The following is a 23,975-nucleotide window of genomic DNA, read 5'->3' on the forward strand; positions in this document are numbered from 1 at the left end:
TGAAACGCCTCTACTAGTACACAGGAAAAAATACAGCAACACATACTCACACACATAAAAAGAAATATGTACGTATTTCTTGCATGAGAGTTTCTATAATGTTTCCAGTGGAGTGTGGGTGGCAGGGAAAGGAAGGAGTGAGGTGGTAGTGAGAGTGAATAATATTCATGGGCACGTTGTTTTTTCCCCTTGTTTCCCTTTCGTCGTCTGTAGGAGGAGTGTAAGGAGGGAGAACTCAAACGTTAAGAGAGAAGCAACGATGGAAGGAGGAAAGGAAAGTAAGAAAGAAAGGGAATATAAAAGAAAGAATAAAATAAACAAAGGGTGAAGGAGGGAAATTGGCAGCAAGGAAGGAAAGAAGGAGCAGTGGGTGGAAGAGAAGGGAAGGTAAGGGAAAGAAGAGTGGAGGAAGGGAGAATATGAATAAATAATGGATAAAAATGTAATGGAGAGAATCAGAACTGTGGAGAGGAAGGGGTGAAATGGAAATAGAGGAGGAGGAAAGTGAATATGGAGAGAAGATAGAAATGAAAAAAAAAAAATAAGAGACGAGAATAAGTAATGCTGAGAGAGAGAGAGAGAGAGAGAGAGAGAGAGAGAGAGAGAGAGAGAGAGAGAGAGAGAGAGAGAGAGAGAGAGAGAGAGAGAGAGAGAGAGAGAGAGAGAGAGAGAGAGAGAGAGAGAGAGAGAGAGCAGCATCAAGCAGTCATCCCAACCTCTGCCTACCCAAGTCTGTCTAATCTAAGTTTTATGCAATGCGCCACTCTCGTGTGTTACAACATTAGCATCCCGGCGGTGCGGAAATGACGGAGCGAGGCGGGAACAAATGACAAGGCAACGCAACGCCCGGCTTCGTAATACCCCCCTCCGTGCAACACTTCGTCAAATTAAACCCAAATGAAACATCATCATGCATCTCTCTGAGTATTGCCTTCTTTTTTTTTTTTTTATCCTCCCCATAATGACCCGAATAATTACGTAATGAAATTGGTAGGACTCGAGAGCAAACAGGGACCAAGGGATGCAATTAGAGTACAGTTCTGTATGACGAGGGGAGGAAGGGAAAGAGGGCGAGGAGGGTAGGTAGAGGGAGGGAGATAGAGAGAGGGGGAAGGACACTGAGAAGAAAGACAATAATGAAAGACAATAATGAAATGTTAACACAGTGGCGCAGCTTGTATGAAAGGGAATCTCTCTCTCTCTCTCTCTCTCTCTCTCTCTCTCTCTCTCTCTCTCTCTCTCTCTCTCTCTCTCTCTCTCTCTCTCTCTCTCTCTCTCTCTCTCTCTCTCTCTCTCTCTCTCTCTCTCTCTCTCTCTCTCTCTCTCTCTCTCTATCTATCTATCTATCTCTCTCTCTCTCTCTCTCTCTCGGATACTAAATCATATATAGGACATTAAAGTTCAAGGAAAAACGTTAAATGTTCATCAGTCACTTATATTAACGAGTAAAACTGACATAATTAATCTACAAACTTTTTTTTCTTTCTGGCAGGTAAGTATGCGGGTGAATGTTCCATATCAGCCAAGCATAACCTGCCTGCGACTGATGTCTATGTAGCAAAAATAACGGTAGATAAAATAACCGATAGAACTATAATGCCAACCATATCTCTGGCAAACCATTCATCTAAAACTCACACAAATATTAAGGAACTATCCAGCATAACTTGGAACAGACGAAATATCAGAAACATCTATGGTTGATCCAGATTTATGAGAATGAGCGTGTTTTAGAGCGCTTGGATTGCTCGTGAATAAATAAAATACAGGTAAAGAGGAGGTGGCAGGGATCAAACCCATGACAGGACACTCAAGGCTCACGGTTCTTTGCAACTCGAGCCATAACAATCTGATACAGTCTGACTTACTGACTGTCACTGGGTATGAGCTGTGGGTGTATGCTATGAACTCGTAACTTTTGTCTTGAAGTCCATCTAAGAGAGAAAAGTGTCGGCGCAAAACATCAATTTGTGTAAATCGATGAATTTCAACATAATGATCAGTGAATATTGAGCATCACTACACGACTTCATACTTAGAAACTTTTCGGAATCACCACAGATTGGATTTTAGCAGCGCCTTTAAAGTGTAACGCAGTACATTATTAGAAATAATACTTTTTTTTTTTTTCAAAGACAGTGATGGGCGTGGCAATTACTTCTTTCAAGGTTACGAAACAATGGAGACAGCACATGGCGGCGTGCTGGCCCTGAACTGCCGCCTTGCACGATGCCTCTACTTAATCACACACATAAGTATAGGGATCCTGAAACAAATAAAAGACTTGAGCTGTGTTCCTGAAGCGTATATACAAAACTACATTAATTTGATATATATGTGGCTATTTGTTCAAGCGAGTGAGAAAACCGAGTATTCAATATTTCTTAGTGGAAGATACAGTGTAGAGGCTTAGGCGTCAGTATTAGCGCCCATTATCGTGTATATTTTGGGATTATTTTACAAATACTCAATCAAGTGAAGTATTTGTTATTGCTGAATTACCACGTAGCTTTGAAAAATTAAAAACTCACCATTGTTTAGAAAAGAATACTGTGAAGTGTGCAAATCTTTGAATTTTGGAAATCACACACACACACACACACACACATAGAGAGTAGCTGAACCACTAATAGCATTATAAATTTTCATAAGCTTGTATAAAGAGCAACATGATTAATAACGGTAACTGATAGCGGCGCTCCTTTATGTGAAGGATGTGCTGGCGTGAGGCTTAAAGGTCGTGGCTTGATACTAATAAGCATTCCGAAATGAACATGATATCTGGTGCGGCGATGACGTCGTGGGGAATGTGGTGGTGTGATAACTTCTCATTATTTTCTCTTGCCTTCAGTAACATTAACAACTTCCTCATTCTGTACTTTCGGATTTGCCAGTGACGTCAGGGAGCTGTCATGATTAAGTACAGTCGTGGCCTTCAGAGCATTAAGTACAGTCGTGGCCTTCAGAGCATTAAGTACAGTCGTGGCCTTCAGAGCACTAAGTACAGTCGTGGCCTTCAGAGCATTAAGTATAGTCGTGACCTTCAGAGCATTAAGTACAGTCGTGGCCTTCAGAGCATTAAGTACAGTCGTGGCCTTCAGAGCATTAAGTACAGTCGTGACCTTCAGAGCATTAAGTACAGTCGTGGCCTTCAGAGCATTAAATACAGTCATGGACTTCAGAGCATTAAGTACAGTCGTGGCCTTCAGAGCATTAAGTATAGTCGTGACCTTCAGAGCATTAAGTACAGTCGTGGCCTTCAGAGCATTAAGTACAGTCGTGGCCTTCAGAGCATTAAGTACAGTCATGGCCTTCAGAGCATTAAGTACAGTCGTGGCCTTCAGAGCATTAAGTACAGTCGTGGCCTTCAGAGCATTAAGTATAGTCGTGGCCTTCAGAGCATTAAGTACAGTCGTGGCCTTCAGAGCATTAAATACAGTCATGGCCTTCAGAGCATTAAATACAGTCATGGCCTTCAGAGCATTAAGTACAGTCGTGGCCTTCAGAGCATTAAGTACAGTCGTGGCCTTCAGAGCATTAAATACAGTCGTGGCCTTCAGAGCATTAAATACAGTCATGGCCTTCAGAGCATTAAGTACAGTCGTGGCCTTCAGAGCATTAAGTACAGTCGTGGCCTTCAGAGCATTAAATACAGTCATGGCCTTCAGAGCATTAAATACAGTCATGGCCTTCAGAGCATTAAGTACAGTCGTGGCCTTCAGAGCATTAAGTACAGTCGTGGCCTTCAGAGCATTAAATACAGTCATGGCCTTCAGAGCATTAAATACAGTCATGGCCTTCAGAGCATTAAGTACAGTCGTGGCCTTCAGAGCATTAAGTACAGTCGTGGCCTTCAGAGCATTAAATACAGTCATGGACTTCAGAGCATTAAGTACAGTCGTGGCCTTCAGAGCATTAAGTTTGCTGACTCGATCACCGTGCAAACTTTTTGATGAAACTGACATAACTTTTTTTTTTCTTTTTACTTTACAACGAAGTATAATCAAACGATATATAAAAGCAGATTTACAGTAAAAGCTGTTTGATGCTCACTCAAACTTTATGACAAAGAAATGCAAATAACAAAATATATGGAGACAATAAATAAGAAACAACTCTGAGTTTTTCATTCATCTTTGTGTCATAAGACAAGAAGAAGAAAAGAAATCCCGTTCTATTTTCTTATTTACAAAGATATAACACACACACACACACACACACACACACACACACACACACACACACACACACACAGATAAATAGACGGTAATTACACATCAGTCAGCTTGTATACGAACAGGATATCCTTTCAGAACGAAAAAGAATCTTAAACATCCGCCTCTTTTTCTCAGAGATTTGAAGGCTGACATGAGGCGAAAGAGATCCAGCATAACAAACTTCTTCTCGTGATTTATTCCAGACTCATGACAGCGCTGAGCCATTGGAAGTGGCGTGGGTGTGAAGCTAAATGAAATGCTTTCGACTTTGCTTCTCATTTTATATTAGAGTGGAGAGGGTGAGTCTGTACTTGTCGCTGTTTGGCATTTTATTTCACTCGTCGGGTGGGTAAGGCAGTGAAGAGTCATCTCTGTAAGGGAGAGCAACGTGTTTGCTTTTATTTTATTAACCAAGATATCGTTAAAAAAAAAAAATGACGGTAGGGCAGACGGATACATAAATGGAAAGATAAAAATAAAAAGTTCTGTAGGAATGACCTTTAATGGACAGGCAACCGACAGATGAGTGAAGAAGGTCAGGAGAAGAATTTGTCTACCACTGATATCGTAAAAAAAAAAAAAAAAAAAAAAATCACAACAGTGATGAAATTTCAATCTTAACCAGTCACTTTATCACCGGATTAAGAGATAACAAACTGACTCCTTGCCACCACAACCTCTTGAATAACATCGCAGAGAGTATTCATATCACTGGTGCCTTCTGGGTGATGAAATTATGAAAGGATACGTGACGATGTGATATGAAGAGGCTGGCCTGAAGAGGTTTGGCTGCCTCACTCCTTCACTTATCCAACGATCTTGTCCGTCCGGCTGATGTTCTATAATTCCTGCGACTGGTCAAGCCCACACCCTTCCACTTTACCCTATTTAATGTTGAAAAGAACTACAACAACGATAGAGGATGAAAAGGGCGATGATGTGGAGGACGATACAATGAATAACAAAATCATACATATCGGAATGAGACAAACAACTCCAATCCAACGGAAGGAATTACAAAAGCAGGAAGAATTGATGTTGAAAATAACGTAGAAGAGCAACGTGTCAATTTTTGTGTGTATATAATAGTGTATAGTCTGATCAAATTCCAAGGTTCCAAGGTGTATTGTGCTGTTTAGATAAAAAAAAAAGTTAAGCGTTTACCAAGATAAAGATATCAAGTGAATGAACCAACGGATGAAAGAAAGAATGAATGAATGAACGAATTAGTAAATAAATACAAATTAGTAAATAAATACAACAAAAAAAAAACTCGAATAAAAAAAGAAATCAAGAAAAAAGCAGATAAATATATAGATAAAAACAATGAACTAAGTTAAGATTAAAAATTTATGAAATATGTTTTATAAAGACTGTTGTCATTATCAGCCTATACGTCATTATCATCATCATCATCATCATTTGGTTACTACACTTGCTGAAAGACTATCAAATAAATAGAAATAAAATATGTAAAGATTCATTACACTCATTCTCTGCAATTTAATATAAGGCATAAAGGACGACAATGTTAAGTAAATCTAATCAACAAAATTGGTAGGGGGGATATATTAATGAAAGACAGAAAACTATGAATACCAGAAAGACGAAGAGAGAAGGTGGAGAGAGCGATAGAGAAGTGTTGTAACAAGTTTTCGGGAGATAAGGAACTATCACAGAAAGGCCTCAATCCTAAAATACTGAAGATAACACTGCCACAGGTGGTTATGGGCACGATGTGGGAGTCTGTAGAGGGTCAGAGAGTTGTGTAAAGGAAGTAAGGTGAATGTTTTGAAGGGCTATTAACCAAAACAACGAGAACAGCAACAACAGACAGAGTTAGCAAGTAAAGAAAAAAAAAATATTGTGGTATTCATATAAGGTAAGTAAAGACACCTGCAGTAGACACCTGCCGAAACGATAATTACTTCCAGTGAAGTGTGCAGCAATGTTCAGGGGGTGCTGTGAACTTATCATTAAACCCAGCTGTGACCTCACTGAACGTTTCCCTTTGTGTCTCACAACACAAGGGGGCAGTCATAGCCTGCCCTCTAAAGACAACTCTCTTCCTCCACACAAACCTACAAGCACCTAATAACACACACACCCTTCACTCAAAAAATTTTAAATCATCATGGCGACTCCTACACCAGCCTCGGAGTCCCTATCTGGGGAGGGGACCATAAATGTCCCCAGGTCGGACTGTCTTTCTGTCGACGACCCTAAGTGTCTTGACACCCCCCTCAACTTTTTCTTCATTAACTTCTGCAACATTCGCGGTCTAAGATCTAATTTTCAATCTGTAGAACACCACCTCTTCTCTTCTAAACCTCATCTTCTTTTCCTCACCGAAACTCAGGTGTCTGAGGCAACTGACAGTAGCAACTTTTCTGTTCCCTCCTACTTTCTCTATCCTCATTTTCGATCCAAAGCTGGATGCTGCGTTTATGTGCGCAATGACTTAACCTGCTCTCGTGCCCACGCTCTTGAATCTTCCGAGTTTCCCACCATCTGGCTACGACTACAGAGTCACTCTCATACTAAATGTTATCTGTGCTGTATACCTCTCACTTAACTCCTCTGAATATAAGAAATTCTTTGACTACTTAACTTCCAAAGTGGAGCACATTCTGACCCTCTTCCCTTTTGCAGAGATCTCCATTCTTGGAGACTTCAATGTTCACCACCAGCTTTGGCTTTCCTCTCCCTTCACTGACCATCCTGGTGAACTAGCCTACAACTTTGCTATCCTCCATGACCTAGAGCAATTGGTGCAACACCCTACTCGTATTCCTGACCGTCTTGGGAGATACGCCCAACATTCTTGACCTTTTCCTGACCTCTAATCCTTCTGCTTATGCTGTCACCCTTTCTTCTCCGTTGGGCTCCTCCGATCACAATCTCATATCTTTATCTTGTCCTATCACTCCAATCCCTGCTCAGGATCCCCCTAAGCGAAGGTGCCTCTGGCGTTTTGCCTCTGCTAGTTGGGGGGACCTGAGGAGGTATTTTGCTGATTTTCCTTGGAATGACTACTGCTTCCGTGTCAGAGACCCGTCTTTGTGTGCTGAGCGCATAACAGAGGTGATAGTGTCTGGCATGGAGGCGTACATTCCTCACTCTTTTTCTCGTCCTAAACCTTCTAAACCTTGGTTTAATACAGCTTGTTCTCGTGCTATACATGATAGAGAGGTGGCCCACAAAAGGTACTTAAGCCTTCCATCACCAGAATCTCATGCACTTTATATTTCTGCCCGGAATCATGCCAAGTCTGTTCTCCAACTAGCCAAAAACTCCTTCATTAACATAAAATGTCAAAACCTTTCAAGATCTAACTATCCTCGTGATTTCTGGCATCTAGCCAAAAATATCTCCAATAACTTTGCTTCTTCTTCTTTCCCTCCTCTATTTCAACCAGATGGCACCACTGCTATCACATCTATTTCTAAAGCTGAACTCTTTGCTCAAACCTTTGCTAAAAACTCTACCTTGGACGATTCTGGGCTTGTTCCTTCCTCTCCTCCACCCTTTGACTACTTCATGCCACGTATTAAAATTCTTCGCAATGATGTTTTCCATGCCCTCGCTGGCCTAAACCCTCGGAAGGCTTATGGACCTGATGGGGTCCCTCCTATTGTTCTCCGAAACTGTGCCTCCGTGCTTGCACCTTGCCTAGTCAAACTCTTTCAGCTCTGTCTGTCAACATCTACCTTTCCTTCTTGCTGGAAGTTTGCCTACATTCAACCTGTTCCTAAAAAGGGTGATCGTTCTAATCCCTCAAGCTACCGTCCTATTGCTTTAATTTCCTGCTTATCTAAAGTTTTTTAATCTATCCTCAACAGGAAGATTCTTAAACATCTATCACTTCACAACCTTTTGATCTGATCGCCAGTATGGGTTCCGTCAAGGCCGCTCTACTGGTGATCTTCTGGCTTTCCTTACTGAGTCTTGGTCATCCTCTTTTAGAGATTTTGGTGAAACTTTTGCTGTTGCCTTGGACATATCAAAAGCTTTTGATAGAGTCTGGCACAAAGCTTTGATTTCCAAACTACCCTCCTACGGTTTCTATCCTTCTCTCTGTAACTTCATCTCAAGTTTCCTTTCTGACCGTTCTATTGCTGCTGTGGTAGACGGTCACTGTTCTTCTCCTAAATCTATTAACAGTGGTGTTCCTCAGGGTTCTGTCCTGTCACCCACTCTCTTCTTATTATTCATTAATGATCTTCTAAACCAAACTTCTTGTCCTATCCACTCCTACGCTGATGATACCACCCTGCACTTTTCCAAGTCTTTTCATAGACGTCCAACCCTTCAGGGGGTAAACATATCACGCAGGGAAGCCACAGAACGCCTGACTTCTGATCTTTCTAAAATTTCTGATTGGGGCAGAGCAAACTTGGTATTGTTCAATGCCTCAAAAACTCAATTCCTCCATCTATCAACTCGACACAACCTTCCAGACAACTATCCCCTCTTCTTCAATGACACTCAACTGTCTCCCTCTTCTACACTGAACATCCTCGGTTTGTCCTTTACTTATAATCTGAACTGGAAACTTCACATCTCATCTCTAGCTAAAACAGCTTCTATGAAGTTATTCGTTCTGAGACGTCTCCGCCAGTTTTTCTCACCCCCCCAGCTGCTAACTCTGTACAAGGGCCTTATCCGTCCATGTATGGAGTATGCTTCACATGTCTGGGGGGGTTCCACTCATACTGCTCTTCTAGACAGGGTGGAATCAAAAGCTTTTCGTCTCATCAACTCCTCTCCTCTAACTGACTGTCTTCAGCCTCTCTCTCACCGCCGCAATGTTGCATATCTAGCTGTCTTCCACCGCTATTTTCATGCTAACTGCTCTTCTGATCTTGCTAACTGCATGCCTCCCCTCCTTCCGCGGCCTCGCTGCACAAGACTTTCTTCTTTCTCTCACCCCTATTCTGTCCACCTCTCTAACGCAAGAGTTAACCAGTATTCTCAATCTTTCATCCCTTTCTCTGGTAAACTCTGGAACTCCCTGCCTGCTTCTGTATTTCCACCTTCCTATGACTTAAATTCCTTCAAGAGGGAGATTTCAAGACACTTATCCATCAATTTTTGACCACTGCTTTGACCCTTTTATGGGACTGGCATTTCAGTGGGCCTTTCTTTTTATTGGATTTTTGTTGCCCTTGGCCAGTATCCTTCCTACATAAAAAAAAAAAAAATCAAGAGGATATCGGCGCCCTAAGCATGTCTTCCACTTAGAATATAGTTTTTTTTTTTTTTCTGATAGTCAAAATTTTTTGGAGTTTCGTTACTTTTCAGTTAGGGTTATCGACCTTTCTGCTTTGAATGGTTTTAGTTTCATCACTTAACTTAACCTCATTACTGAAAAAAAAACAAAAAAAACATGAGACAGACAAGCAGGCAGACAGACAAGGAGACAGACAAAGAAACAGAGAGACAGACAGACTTAGTTCTTAGTAATATCAACAACACGTGTTTCATTTGTGTTCTTGTCTCGATATCACGACTTTCCTTCATTTTTTTTTATTTTCACATACCATGAATTTTCTTACATTTTCTAACTTGGGTACTTGTCTTTTTTTCATATTCACGAACCTTTTCTTTTCCCTTTTTTTCTCCCCTGTGTGCTGGACGTACCTATAAAAGTCTGCTCTGGACTCTTGGCCTCAGCATCCTCAGGTCGTTCGGGCGTGGAATGGAGTGTTCCCGTCACCCTCACTGAGCTAGTTACCTTGACGTTACCTTGGCATTGGGAAAGTGTGTATGTATATTCAGTGTCTTTTTACGTCCTTTTTTAATACAGGCATTGTTCCCATCCTTCAGTTTGTCAATCATTCTTTGTTGTCTTATGTCGTATTGTGAAAGAGTGTATGTAGTACTCGTATATTCACTTTTTCCGTGTTTTTTTTTAGGGTTTTTTCTTCGTTTCCTTCATCCTCCCCTGTGTATTCAGCATCTTTCTCCTTCTTTTTGAAGTATGAGTATTGTTCCCGTCATCCTTCAGTTTGTCATTGGTTCTTTGTTGTTGTTCTGTTTTATTGTCAATGAGTGTATGTAGTGCTCGAATATTCACCAGTTTCATTTCATGTTTTTTTTTTTTCGTTTCGTTCAACCTTTCCTAGTTCGTCATTCATTTCCTTTATATATATATATATATATATATATATATATATATATATATATATATATATATATATATATATATATATATATATATATATATATATATATATATATATATATAATATTTTTATGTGTGTGTGTGTGTGTGTGTGTGTGTGTGTGTGTGTGTGTGTGTGTGTGTGTGTGTGTGTGTGTGTGTGTGTGTATGTGTGTGTGGGCGGGGGAGAAAATACGGATTAGAAAACAGGAAAATTCTTAGTTCCTCCTTTTTTTATATAAATATATATATTCTGCATTTCCTTCATCTTCTCTCAGTTAAAAAAGTTCCCCTGCCATTTTTTTTTTCTTAGCAGAAGAAAAAAATTAAAAAATCCCAAAAACTCTTCTCAGTTCTTTCTTTTTAGTACATAATTTTTATTTTTCTTTATCAGCTTCCAGTTTAAATTGTGCCTGCCCATTTCTCTTGTTGGTGGGAGAAAACACATCGAAAAGGTGGAAATATCTTTTTAGGTTTTGTTTTCTAAGAACGTAAGTCTTTGGTGAACTGTTCTTTTGTCTCTCTGGATTCAGTAAGTACCGTTGTCTCCAGCTCATATGTTCTCCTTTCTGCTTAAATTTCTTTTTCTTTTCTTTCCTGTTCTTGTTTTTCATCCTCCTGGCTTTTTTTTCCGTTTTCTTATACTCCCCCTCCTCCTCCTCCTCCTCCTCCTCCTCCTCCTCCTCCTCCTCCTCCTCCTCTTCCTCTTCCTCCTCCTCCTTGTTATATCCCCTAATTAAAGACCTGAGGGAGGAAGAGAGTAGAGACATCTTTTATCATTATCTTTTCATCTCATTTACTCCTTCATTCCTGTTGGTTTAATATTCTGTGTTTGAAGCACCAAGCCAACTGATTATGTAGCACTGAGATTGTTATAGTTATTTCATACTATATTAGGTGAATACCCTCTCCATTAGGGGCTGATAGGACTAAGAGTGTGAATGATGTGTGTATGAGTGGATGGTGCTTTGTCTGGGCCACCCTGTGTGGGATTGCCAACCTGGTATATGGACAGATGGACAGATAGATACATAGGTCAATAATTTGGAGCTTGGATATGAAGAAAATGTAAAACTAGTGGAGATGTTTCAAAGGACACAGGAAAAAAGGCTGCAGTGTTTTAGCCATGTGAAGAGAAGGAAAGAGTCATATGTCAGGAGAAGTGTGATGGAGATAGAGGTGCAAGGCAGGAGAGCAAGAGGAAAACTAAACCTTATATGGATAGACTGTGTAAGGGAGGACTTGAGACAGAAACAATTGTCAAAGGAAAATATATATGACTATGCTTGGAGGAGAGCTGGCAAGAACAATGACTCTATAGAGACTAGGGAAAAGATATCAAGAAGAAGAAATTATGGAGGTGTAAGAATTAATAAGGGAATTATTGAGGTGTTTGTGCTGTGGGAGGCTGTGGAAGACAGTGGCTGAAAGTCACCAAATTCAGGGTAAACCTTCCACCATGGCCCAGGAAGTCATCAGCCAGTAGAGATGAGTCCAGAGCCTGACATGCCACCACCTAGTAGGAAGGAATGTATTTATAAATTTCTTAAATAGAGTATAGTTGTCTTACATGGTTAAATGTCTTGTAGGGATATAAATCCTGCTATACTTACAGTCAGTGCAGGCCGAGGTGATCTGGAAGTCACACCCTGAGCCTCTTTCCCTTCTAGTGTGGCTGCTGACTGGTGCACTCATAATGTTCTTGACACTATACCTCTCTCCTAACTCCTCTGACTATAAGAAATGCGAAAGTAAAGAAAAAGTGCCAGACTTTCGGCGTGCTAACTTTGAGAGACTTCGAATGCAGCTTGCATCCATAGACTGGAATGAACTGCTGGAAACACCAGACATAAACAACGCATGGGAAGTCTTTGCTAAAAAGTTAAATGAAACTACGTTTTTGTGTGTACCGCAACAAAACAGACGGAAGGTAAAAAACACCAAACCGAAATGGTGGAACAATGAAATTAGATGCTGCCTTCTGGCTAAGAAAAATGCGTACCACAAATACATACTAACACAAAATAATGATGATAAACTAGAGCACGACAGATTACGTAGAAAAACTAAAAAGCAAAAAAATCTGTCGAAGCTCAGATCGCGAACTCATGTAAAACGAACCCAAAAGAATTTTACAGTTATGTAAAAGCAAAAAGGGTCGTAACATCAACGATTGGTCCATTAATAACAGAAAATGGTAAACAAATAACAAGCGAAACAGACATGGCGAATACCCTGAACGAATACTTTTCAACCGTCTTCACGACTGAGGATGTTCAGGGTAGTCTGCCGACCCCTACGCCTCAGTCACGAGGCACCACGCTGCCAGACTTCACCATCACAGAAAGTGAAATCCTCTCAGTCACAAAGAGCATGAACGTAAACAAAACACCCGGGCCAGACAAGATATCACCCAGGCTTCTTAAAGAAGCAAGAAATGAGCTCGTGAAACTGCTTACAATTTTATTCAATAAAACTTTGCTAGCGGGTAAAGTTCCCCACGAATGGAAACTAGCAAATGTCACGCCAATCTTTAAAAAAGGAAATAAATCTCTCCCAGCCAATTACAGGCCGATCAGTCTCACTTCAGTAGTGTGTAAGCTGATGGAAACAATAATTAGAGATAAAATTGTGAAATATTTAGAAGAAAATAAAATCATAAAGGATTCGCAACACGGTTTCAGAACCAAGCGCTCCTGCTTAACAAACTTACTAGACTTCTTTTATGAAGTATTTACCTCGTATGACGAGACAAAAGCTGTTGATATTATCTACCTTGATTTCCAGAAAGCTTTCGACACTGTTCCCCATAAGAGACTCATCAGTAAAGTAAAAGCTCACGGCATTGCCGGAAACACCCTGAAATGGCTGAGAGACTGGCTCTCTGACAGAAAACAGCGTGTTGTAATAAATGGAAAAGAGTCAGAGTGGCATAAGGTAAATAGCGGCGTTCCTCAAGGCTCTGTATTAGGACCAGTACTCTTCATAATGTACATAAATGATATTGAGGAAGGGATAAACTGCAAAATAAGTAAATTTGCAGACGACACCAAAATAACAAGTAGAGTTACGTCTGTGTCACAATGGCAGGAACTGCAGTGTGACCTCAATAAACTAACAAGCTGGGCAGAAAAATGGCAGATGAGATTCAATATAGAAAAGTGCAAAATTCTACATATCGGAAGCAACAATGTTCAGGCGAGATATGTAATGAATAACATGCCACTGTCAAGTGCTGATAAAGAAAAAGATCTTGGTGTCGTTGTGTCAAACGACCTAAAGCCGAGTCAACACTGCACAGAAACAGTAAAGACGGCAAATAAATTAGTAGGGTTCATTGGAAGAACCTTTGAATTTAAATCAGAAAAGGTTATACTTGCCTTATATAACTCACTGGTGCGCCCTCATCTAGAATACTGTGTACAGTTCTGGTCACCATACTACAAAAAAGACATTGAAAAACTAGAAAAGATACAGCGCAGAGTCACAAAGATGATTCCAAGATTGCGCAATAAGCCGTATGAGGAACGACTGGAAGAACTAAACCTATTTAGGTTAACAAAGCGCAGGATAAGAGGAGACCTAATTGAAGTGTTCAAAATTTTCAAAGGATATAGTAACATTGATGCACATAAATATTTTACCATTGATCATTCTAACCTAACAAGAAATAATGGATTCAAGATTTTACCCAAACGTTTTAAATCCCACGAGGCCAAACATTTCTTCTTTAAACGTATAGTAAATATATGGAATAAACTTCCTGCCGAAATTGTAAACAGCAATACTACTGAATCATTCAAAAATAAAATAGACAAATATTTAAAAGCAAATCCCCAACAAGCTCTCTTCTTGTCCGAATAATTACTAAATTCACTATTAAACTCTTATTCAACAGACACCATTTTTAATATAACTTGTATTAACTTTCAGATAGGCGTATAGAGTTCACCGTAGGGTGAATAGTAGAACTTCCTTTCATCCTTTCCTATGAAAATTTCCATGTCAGTTTTTCCATACTGCATGGTACTTTTCCCAACTATTTCCATGCCAGCGCAAGCTGGAGGGAGTGGTGGGTGGGGAGGAGCCTTCTGCTATGCTGTCCTGTCTCTCTTCACTGTAGCTAGTTAGAAGTAGTTACCAAACAGCCTTGCAAGGACCAAAAGGTCTGTTGCTGTTTGGCTTTCCTTTGTATTCCTTTGTATTCCTCCGCCTCCTCCTCCTCACATTTGCTCCCTCTGCCCTCCCACAGCCCCGAACTAAGTCTTCTTTCATGTATGTGTTTGAAAAGTGTGTGTGTGTGTGTGTGTGTGTGTGTGTGTGTGTGTGTGTGTGTGTGTGTGTGTGTGTGTGTATGCTATAGGCGAGGCCAGACGTCTTCATCCCTTTTCCTTCATGTTTTCCATCTTAGTGTCGTCGTGCGAGCAAGAGAGAGAGAGAGAGAGAGAGAGAGAGAGAGAGAGAATCACTTTCATTGTTATTTTTCTGGCCTTGATAACGAACTTCTTGCCTCACATTTTCTCCCACATACACTTGCTATACTCCAGAAGGAAATATGTGTTCTCTCCCACCACACAGTTGTCTCCACTCGCCCACACACTTTGGAACGAACCGTGTGTCCTTGAAAAGAATCCTCAATTTTTAAGCTTGATTCACGTGTTTCGATGTGAAGGTGTTAACTCTTCATTAAAACTTTGAGCAACAGAGACTTATTGCGTCACTAAAATACTTCACCCACTGATCACTCCCTCCCGCGTGAGTTTGGTGGCGTGGCTTTTGGGGGATTGAGCTTGATGGTCTTCACTTTTTTGATCCCTGGCCTGAATTTGGGTCCATGACGAGGCAGACAGTTCTTAGCCAGGAAGTGTTGGGTAACATGGAGTTAATATATGGATAATCGTATGTTGGCAGAAGATAAAAACAGATCCAATGTTACGGCAGTGTGTAAAAAAAAAAATGGAAACTGTCAATTAAAAGAAGCAGAAATAATTGATAATAGTATGATAGAAAATAGAAAGAGACGTAGAGTGAAAAAAAAATAATATAGTTAAAAGAAGCAGAAATTATGGATAATCTTATGAGAGCAGAAAATAAACAGAGATGCAACATTACGACGCAGAGTAAAAAAAAAAAAATTTGGAGACAGTTAATTAAATGAAGTACAAATCATTGATAATCGTATAACTATATAAGATAAAAAAAGAGATGCCACATTACGAAGACGAGTGAGGATTTACAGTCCGTCAGTTTAAAGAGAAGAGTTAATGAAATTAAAAGCTTTTGATTCGCCCAAGAGATGCCTGGGAAAGCCTGCAGAGATGGAAGTTATAATGACTGGTGACGCAGTTTTTCCTTTGCTTCAGATATTGAATCTTTACTAACTGGAAAAAAAAATAAACAAATAAATGAGCGAGATGCAACTTAAATACTCATGAAATTGAACTATTTTTGCACTACTTATCCACGACACACACACACACACACACACACACACACACACACACACACACACACATACACACACATTCGCGCATCACAAACATTCACTAAACAACTGTCCCACACACTTACTTTCTCCCTCCCTCTCTTTCCCATCCTCTCCCTCCCTTCCGTACAGAATAATCCCTCGAAATAGAAAAGAAAGAAATGAAGCGACAATTTATAATCATGTAATGTTATTTTCCTCATTATCAGCGAGTGGAATTAATTACTGTCGAGCACCACGTATTCACAACGCCGCCCAGATCCATTTGTAGCGTAATTCATGAACAAAACAGAAGCGCGCAAAAATGTAAATTGAATTCCATTACGCGAGGATTCTTTTACACTTTATTTTTATCATATACTTCCCCTTCCTTGTCTGTTTCCTTCGCTCCATCCCTCTTCTCTCTCCCTCTCTCCCTCTCTTTTTCTTCGTCCCTTTATTCAATACTTCATAAAGCGTCTTAATATTTTTTTCTCCAGCTTTCCTCCTTCTTTTCTCACCACACACTTTTCGCTTCACTTTTTTTTCCCTCACTCCTCCGCTCTTCTTAGTGGTGTGTGGGGGAGGCTTAAAGTTCTCCTGGGAAGTCTAAATATCCCAGTTACCCTCCCTAATTACCCCAGTTTTCTCTTGACCCTCGACCCCATTTTCTTTCCCGGCACCCACCCTGATATTTCTTCTCTTTTTTCGTTATTATTCATTCCCTCAAGACGTAAAAGATGAAGTGAAGGGAGGAAGCTGAGAGGGCTTGGCTTAATACAGTGTTAAGGTGTGTGTGTGTGTGTGTGTGTGTGTGTGTGTGTGTGTGTGTTAAAGGAGATAATGTTATGCACTCTTGCTTTCCCTCCTGAGGTGCAAAACGGCAATTCTAGAACGAAGGGTGATAACAGAAAACATGAAGCAAACCAATACAAAGACAGTAAATAGAGAGGGGAGAGTTGCAGCTTCCCTACTCGGCCTCTGTAATCGCATTATGGCGCACACTGCAGTGATTTTTGTTCATCTTCAGCCTGTATCGTCTGCAGGGTTCGATGTTCGGTATGATGGTTTATTTCTCAGTGGTATGGATGGTTGGCCTCCTTTCGCAGTGGCCCACCATGAAAAATCGTAGTTTGTCTCAGCATGTGAGTGATCCCTGGCCTGTATCGCCCGCAAGTTTTAATACTCAGCCTGATGGATTATATTTCTCAGTGACATGGATGGTTGGCCTCCCTTCGTGGTGGCCCAGCAGTTTTTTTTTTTTTTTTTCTGAAGTGAAGTCTCGAAATGCTCTTCTATATAGAAAATCGTGGTTGATGGCAGCATGTGAGTGATCTCAGGCCACTTGATGTTGCAAGAAAAGTCAAGTCACTGCAGCCAGTATTTTATAAACATTTTAGTCTCTCATAAGAGTTGTATTCAGATGCTACAGAAATTATAAATCGTAGTGTAAGAGGCAGGCGTCTTTACCAGTGATGCAGAATACTCAAACTATCACTGGAGTCATGAAAACATACTTGGAAATATCAATAATCTCCACTAGAGGCCGTTAAAAGTTGTCCAGATAAAACACTAAAAACTATTATATTAGCTACACCACTAACGATGAATAGATGCCAATAATGACCATAGAAGAAGGAGAAGAAGAACAAGAACAAGAACATGAAGAAGAAGAAATGAAGAAGAAGAAGAAGAAGAAGAAGAAGAAGAAGAAGAAGAAGAAGAAGAAGAAGGAATGAAGAAGAAGAAGAAATGAAGAAGAAAAGAAAAAGAAAGAAATAATAAGAAGAAAAAGAACAAAATGATAAAAGCAGCAGCAGCAGCAGCAGCAGCAGCAGCAGCAGCAGCAGCAATCAACAATGTAACGAGAGTTGGAAGCTTATAATTAGTCACGAACAACAGAATAAAGTTAATGAATGTAAATTAAAAAAGACTAATTAGAAGTTGACACAACTAGCATGACAAGCTTGCTTGTTTACATGTGTTTTACGACTTGTTTACGAGGTTTACAGCGTCAGTAGAGACGAGGGAGGAGGTGGTGGTGGTGGTGGTGGTGGCAGGGAAGGGGAGGCAGCGCTGACTTAAGGTGTGACAGGGAGACGTCAAGATAATGTGTCAGCAGCGCGTCACCAAACACTCAGTGAGTCGCAGGCTATGGAGAGACAAGGCGGCGAGGCGCCGTGGGTGAAGGGGCGCTGGATGTGGGTGTGGGTGATGCAGAGGAGCATACGGAGGATACTTCAGGCCCTCTTGTATATCCCGTATCACGCTGTGTTGTGATGGGTGAGGAGCAGACGGTAGGAGTAGGTGTGCTAACCTGAACACGAAAGGGTGACTCTGGGAGGTATTCGGAAGGAGGACTTGTTAAATTCAGACGACGGAGAATCCTAAGGCGGCTAGCACAAGGTGATACCAATACTGACGTGTCATTTTCAAGTGGGATATACATCAAGAACGACATTGGAGCGGCTACTTGTGGTGAAATAGCCATTGAAGGATGAAAAGTAGGTACTGGAAAGGAAGACTTATTAAATTCAGACTCCGGATGGGAATAAAGTAGTGGCAACAGGCTGATGGCACTACTGACTTGGCTTCTTCAGGTGATATGCGGCTACTTGAGGTGAAATAGCCATTAAAGGTGACGCAAAGCAACCTACACTACTTGATGCTTCAGGGCTGCAACTTGATCACGGGGAAGCGAGGTGGTTCACATAAGGCGCTGCGCTCTTAAAACTGGTGATGGTAATGCTGGTGGCCGTATTACGTTCCCGCTAACTTGGTGATGTGCTGCTCTGAAGGTGGTGAAGTCTTGGAGCCCAGTGTTGATCTTGGCGCGAGGTTGTAAGGTTGTTAGTGTAATGTCAAAGGTAAAGTGTATCTTGAAGGGTGAGTGTACCAGGTGATAATGATCATGTATGTATGTTGTGATGGTGGTGGTGGTGGTATCACTATTATTAGAATTAGTAGTAGTGGTAGTAGTAGTAGTAGAAAAATTATGATGGTGTGTGTGTGTGTGTGTGTGTGTGTGTGTGTTTACGTTGTACTGTTCAGTGTCTTCTTTTCGATACAAATTTGCAAAGCTGTTGGAAGAAAGTGTTAAGACATTACTTGGCCACACACACACACACACACACACACACACCAAGGATTTGACCACGTAAGTCGTTCAAGCCGATTGTATTGTACTTTTCTTCCAGATTCTACATCTCTCTCTCTCTCTCTCTCTCTCTCTCTCTCTCTCTCTCTCTCAGACCACGCCGCCGCCTTCGTCAGCCCAGCGTTGTTCCCCAGTGCCTGCCTCTGTCCCTCTTGTTTACTTGACACACCTTTCTTGCCACTTCTCGCACTTGCCTCTTATTCCCCTCTCCACTTCTCCTCCATCCGGCACCCTCACGCCGCTCCCCTCCACTCTTTCCCTCCCTCCTCGATCCTTAGCAGCTTACGTCAGGGCTAAAATCTCTCGTACTGTGAGACGAGTGGACCGTAGAAGAAGGCGTGGAAAATATTAAGTCTTCTAATGCTATCCCCCCGCCTCCACCCCCCTTCCCCATACGGTGGTATAAAGAGATGCATCTGCACGTGTGGTGTGAATGGTGCTGTTGACTAGGCAGTTGTTTTGTATATATGTGTGTGAGGGTAGAGAGAGAGAGAGAGAGAGAGAGAGAGAGAGAGAGTCAGTCAGGCAGAAAGATAGATAAAAGATAAAGAAAGTGAGAAGGAACTAAGAAAGTCAGTCTATCAGTTAGAAAGATTAATAAGACATACATAGAGTGAGAACGAAGTGAGAACGAACAAAGAAAGGCGGTCAGTCAGTCAGAAAGACGTATTAAACGTACAGAATGTGGAAACGAATCAAAAGTCAGGAGGCCAGTCAGTCATTCAGAAAGATAGAAAACGTACAGAAGCTTAAAACTAAAACTCCGTAGTGCCTCCTCATAGTGAAGTTGTCTGGTGCTCGGGGCGTATAACCTCGGCCGGTGAGAGAAACACAACCACCGCGATACAGTTTCCCATCCTTGATTAGTTTAGTGTGTTACATTTCATGGCCATTGTGGGGAGGCTGATGCACGCGTCCATGCCGTCACTCTTACCGGAAAAATACTGGAGCTTTAAACACACACACACAAACACACACACACACACACACAACGAAGTATGTCCTGTATAACTACTACTACCTACACCACAAGCTGAACTGTAGAATAATGTAGGGTCATTTTCGAACAGGGAAGACAGGAACGTAGCAATCTCCTGAGAAATTCCGCTCGAAGCTCTTCATTGAACCAGAATAGCTCCCGTCAGGAAAGTGAAGCCGGGTAGTGGATGTGATGAAGCACTGTTACATCAAAGAGAAACGAAAATAGATTTTATGATAACAGGCAATGAAGGACTCGGTGAAAAATAAAAGTGCTATTGACGGAGTAAGTGCAGAAAACGGCCGTCGTGGTATTAGACAAAGGCAGAGTGAGTGTTAAAAATAAACCTTTTTTTTTATTATGTACATTAATAGAAAGTAAATAGGAAGTAAAAAGTACATGATATCTACAGTGGTCATAGAATTGATGCGGGATAGTGAACTGTCATTATGTGTATGTGATTTTTTTATTTATTTATTTATTTATTTATTTTTTTTGTGTGTGTGTGTGTGTAAGTGAAAATAAGTCAGTTTAATTTCAGAAGAACAAACCCAAAATAAACTCAGGTATTTTCACCGATAGTAACAAACGGAAAGGCTGAATCACTAACAAACAAATAAATTAATCCCTCAGGCTTCACGAAGTGCTTTGAAACTCGTCCAGAACCAGAGGCAGTGAACACAGACTCGATGAACCCTTGTCGGCCATGCAGGTGACCACTGGGACTGTGCCGCGTGTTTGTTTGCATGTTTGTTGGCCTGCATCATTAATGAGGCATAAGAAAAGATAATTTTTTGTTTATACTGAGAGAGATACACCAGTTTGCTCTTTCATTGCCTCGTTCTTCCATGTGATGAACGACGGTTTTGTGTTTCAGAGGCAAACGAACGAGCTCATTGTGACCCTCGTGTTTGTGCCTCTCTGTGTGCTGGCCTGGCATTCTGTGTGGACGTGGCGGTGTTGTCTACACCGGTGGTGGTGATGGTGATAGCGATGGTGAATGTGCGGGACTGTGGTGGTGGTGATGATGGTATTTGCGGTTGCAGCATCTAGGAATCGTGGTGGTGATGGTGGTTGTTATAATGGTAAGTGAATTTTAGGAAGTTTTAATTATTTTCTCTTTTACGTATACTTTTCCCCGTGATTGTTATTCAAAGTGAGTGCAAATTTTTTAAATGAGAGGAAGATACATACACACCATTGTGAACCTAGATGAATGCAGCGTTAGGTTAATGATGATGAACAATCTCCTTCCCGTCTGCCTTAATTAACTTATAGCTGCCTCTCTCTCTCTCTCTCTCTCTCTCTCTCTCTCTCTCTCTCTCTCTCTCTCTCACGCGTGATGAATAAGAGGATTTTACCGGATTTAATCGAGTTTTAAGTTTCATCTTCACTGCAATATTTCTGGTTAACCTCGTGACCACCTTTCAACCTGAGATCAGTAACTTTTGTTGGCTGTGGATGAATAGTCGGTGTAATGAAGTGGTGGACGTGAGGCCTCATTTTAAAATCGAACTGACGCCTGGGTGGTTTTTGAATGCTCTAAATCATCTACGTTTTTTGGCTAGATGCTTCAGCTTCCTTGGTTGTGTGTCTAAGTCGTAGAATATAACGTGTGTGTGTGTGTGTGTGTGTGTGTGTTTCTCGTCTTCGTAAGTTTCGGCTTCCCTTCGTGGTCATAATGAAACAGATTCCTGGACTTACACTCTTCTTACCTGCAGGCGACACCCTTAGGAAATTAGTGCACATTTTTTTTTTTTTTGCTTAGTTTGTGTATTTTCACAATAAGAGAAATTATATTGTATACACTTCATTGAAACATGAAAATGTGCAAGTCTGATCAGTGGGTATATATTTTCAGTTTTTGTCTTTATATTGATAGCCGATTTTTTGCTTCACAGAATAGCCTCTCGTGTACCGAGGCTTCGTTGCCACACACAGCCCTCCCCGCATCCTTGTTGTCTCCCTATTGGCGTCTTGCAGCTTTTGTCGGTCGTTGCTCAGGGCTAAAGAATCCATGTACTGCCACAATACGGACAGGCCGGCCATAATACGCTGTCCAATGGGGTATTTTAAGGGAGCCTACCCAAAAGGAAAAACCGTGGTCATGAGAGTGAGTTTTAATGGAAGACTTTAAATGACTAGCGAAAGGCCACTACTGTGTACTACCAATAGAGATGGTAGTTGTTAGCTGGAGTCTAATCAAAGTAGTGGTACATGGTCGCGTACAGGGAAAAGTGTATGTACTGCATTGTTAGTTTTGAACCCTTTGGATTCGTTTGGATCTCAGGAGCCTTCGATCGATCAGCACTAAACAGGCCCTCGCAGGGATCAAAAAATGACGAGGCTTGTTTGATGCGACTCCTCTCTATCGAAGTAGCAACCCTCGTCAAGGCAAGGCAGCACGTGTGTGTGTGTGTGTGTGTAGAGGAGGCACAGCGTACAGCGATGGCATTTTTGTGATATTTACTTGTAGCCCTTGACCTTTATCCTTGTGCTGTCAGAGAAACACGCAAAACATGATAGAATACCATGACACACGCACACACACACTCGCTCACTCACAGAAGCCACTGCTAGGACTCCCACAGCAACTTTACCAGTCAGTCTTCAGGGACGAGACAAAGCTTTTGGTTGTGCGCCTCTGAGATGCTTCCTGACGTCCTGGTTTCCGGCGGAGAGTGGTGTAGGGAAGGCCCTTAGGAATGTCACCATATGTGTGTGTGTGTGTGTGTGTGACTGAACAAGAGAGAGAGAGAGAACAGTTTCAGTAGCGTAAATGCAATGGTAAGTGTTAGCCACGTAGTTCAGTTAACAGCCATTAATTTGAATACTCCCATCACACCTTTATTAAGTTGTCGGGCTTGAATGAAACCAGTCACGGAGTTTGCAATAAGCTGTATGTGAGCCGCGCTATCGAACGCTGTTTCCAGAGAAGATTTCGACTTTTTTTTATATTCTGCATTAGTTATTTGATACCGTATATTATTAATGGTGCTCTTACTAATCATGGTTTTTCTTTGGATTCTTTCATCTTTGCACATCACCTAAATATTCCTGGATTACTTTCTGGTTAATGGTATCTATAGTTCTTTTTAACGACAAATAGTTTTTTTCTTTTTTTTTCTTCACCATTTCTCTTTTGTTGTATTTGTTTTGATTTTTGTATTTGTAACCTGATTTGCTGCGGCGTATATAAACTTGTGGTTCACGTTCTTCCCGTCTCTGCCTCCTTACCTTGCTGATCTGCACACCGCCCACACACAGGATCGTAAAATTGACGCACCTTCTCGCCAGTAAAATTCATTCATGTTTGCTTTCCTGCGTGACATCAAAGGAGAGACAGGTCTAGATTCGCCTGGGATTTACATAGAGTGCGTTCCTTGCTCCTGACCTGCATTACTACACTTTCACTCCCGTACTCATCTCCATTACGTTCTTGGTGTACCTCATGTCTTTTCCTGGAATCTCGGGTTGACAAGTCGTCACGCAGCCCACGACCCAGCCTCACCCTTGCTACATATTTCAGTCCTTCCCAACTTTATTTTTCGTTTATCCCTCAGTTATTGATCAGTGCTGGATGACTCCCGTTGTGCGATAGTGCCTCGGTGCTTCTAGGAGAGGGAAGTACCTCTTATGTAGACGAAATTGCAGACAGGTAGGTAGGTAAGCAGGACAGTTGTATGTAAGTAGGTATATAGGGAAGTTAATGGGCTTGGTAGCTGGGCAGTAGAATAAACAGGCTATAATTAGGTAGGTGGATAGGTAGTAAGTAGGGTAGGTTGATAAGTAAATAGGAAATGAAGTAAGTAACTTGTAGCAAAGAGTGGGAACCGCTAGTCTGGAATGGGTTTCATCCGTACACTACCAAAATTAAGGGAGTAGATACGCTTCGGTGCTCCGCAGACTTGTTTTACGGATCACTTGGCGTCCTGCTGGATGTGGCAGGACAGTCATGGAACACTTGCACCTGTTAATTGTTTGTCTGATGT

The 23,975-nt window shown here is 41.3% G+C and overlaps 1 protein-coding gene across 1 annotated transcript in view; it reads left to right on the forward strand.

Annotated features, from left to right (window-relative positions):
• The first annotated feature begins 20,721 nt into the window (after positions 1–20,721).
• Positions 20,722–23,975, forward strand: part of LOC135106724 (uncharacterized) — a 66,521-nt gene continuing 63,267 nt past the window's right edge. The window contains exon 1 of the mRNA XM_064015981.1: positions 20,722–21,068. Coding sequence (XP_063872051.1) covers positions 21,051–21,068 — 18 coding nt within the window. The 5' untranslated portion in view covers positions 20,722–21,050. The remainder of the gene's footprint in view (positions 21,069–23,975) is intronic.

This window comes from Scylla paramamosain, chromosome 14 (genome assembly GCF_035594125.1).
Source record: "Scylla paramamosain isolate STU-SP2022 chromosome 14, ASM3559412v1, whole genome shotgun sequence".
Lineage (NCBI taxonomy): Eukaryota > Metazoa > Arthropoda > Malacostraca > Decapoda > Portunidae > Scylla > Scylla paramamosain.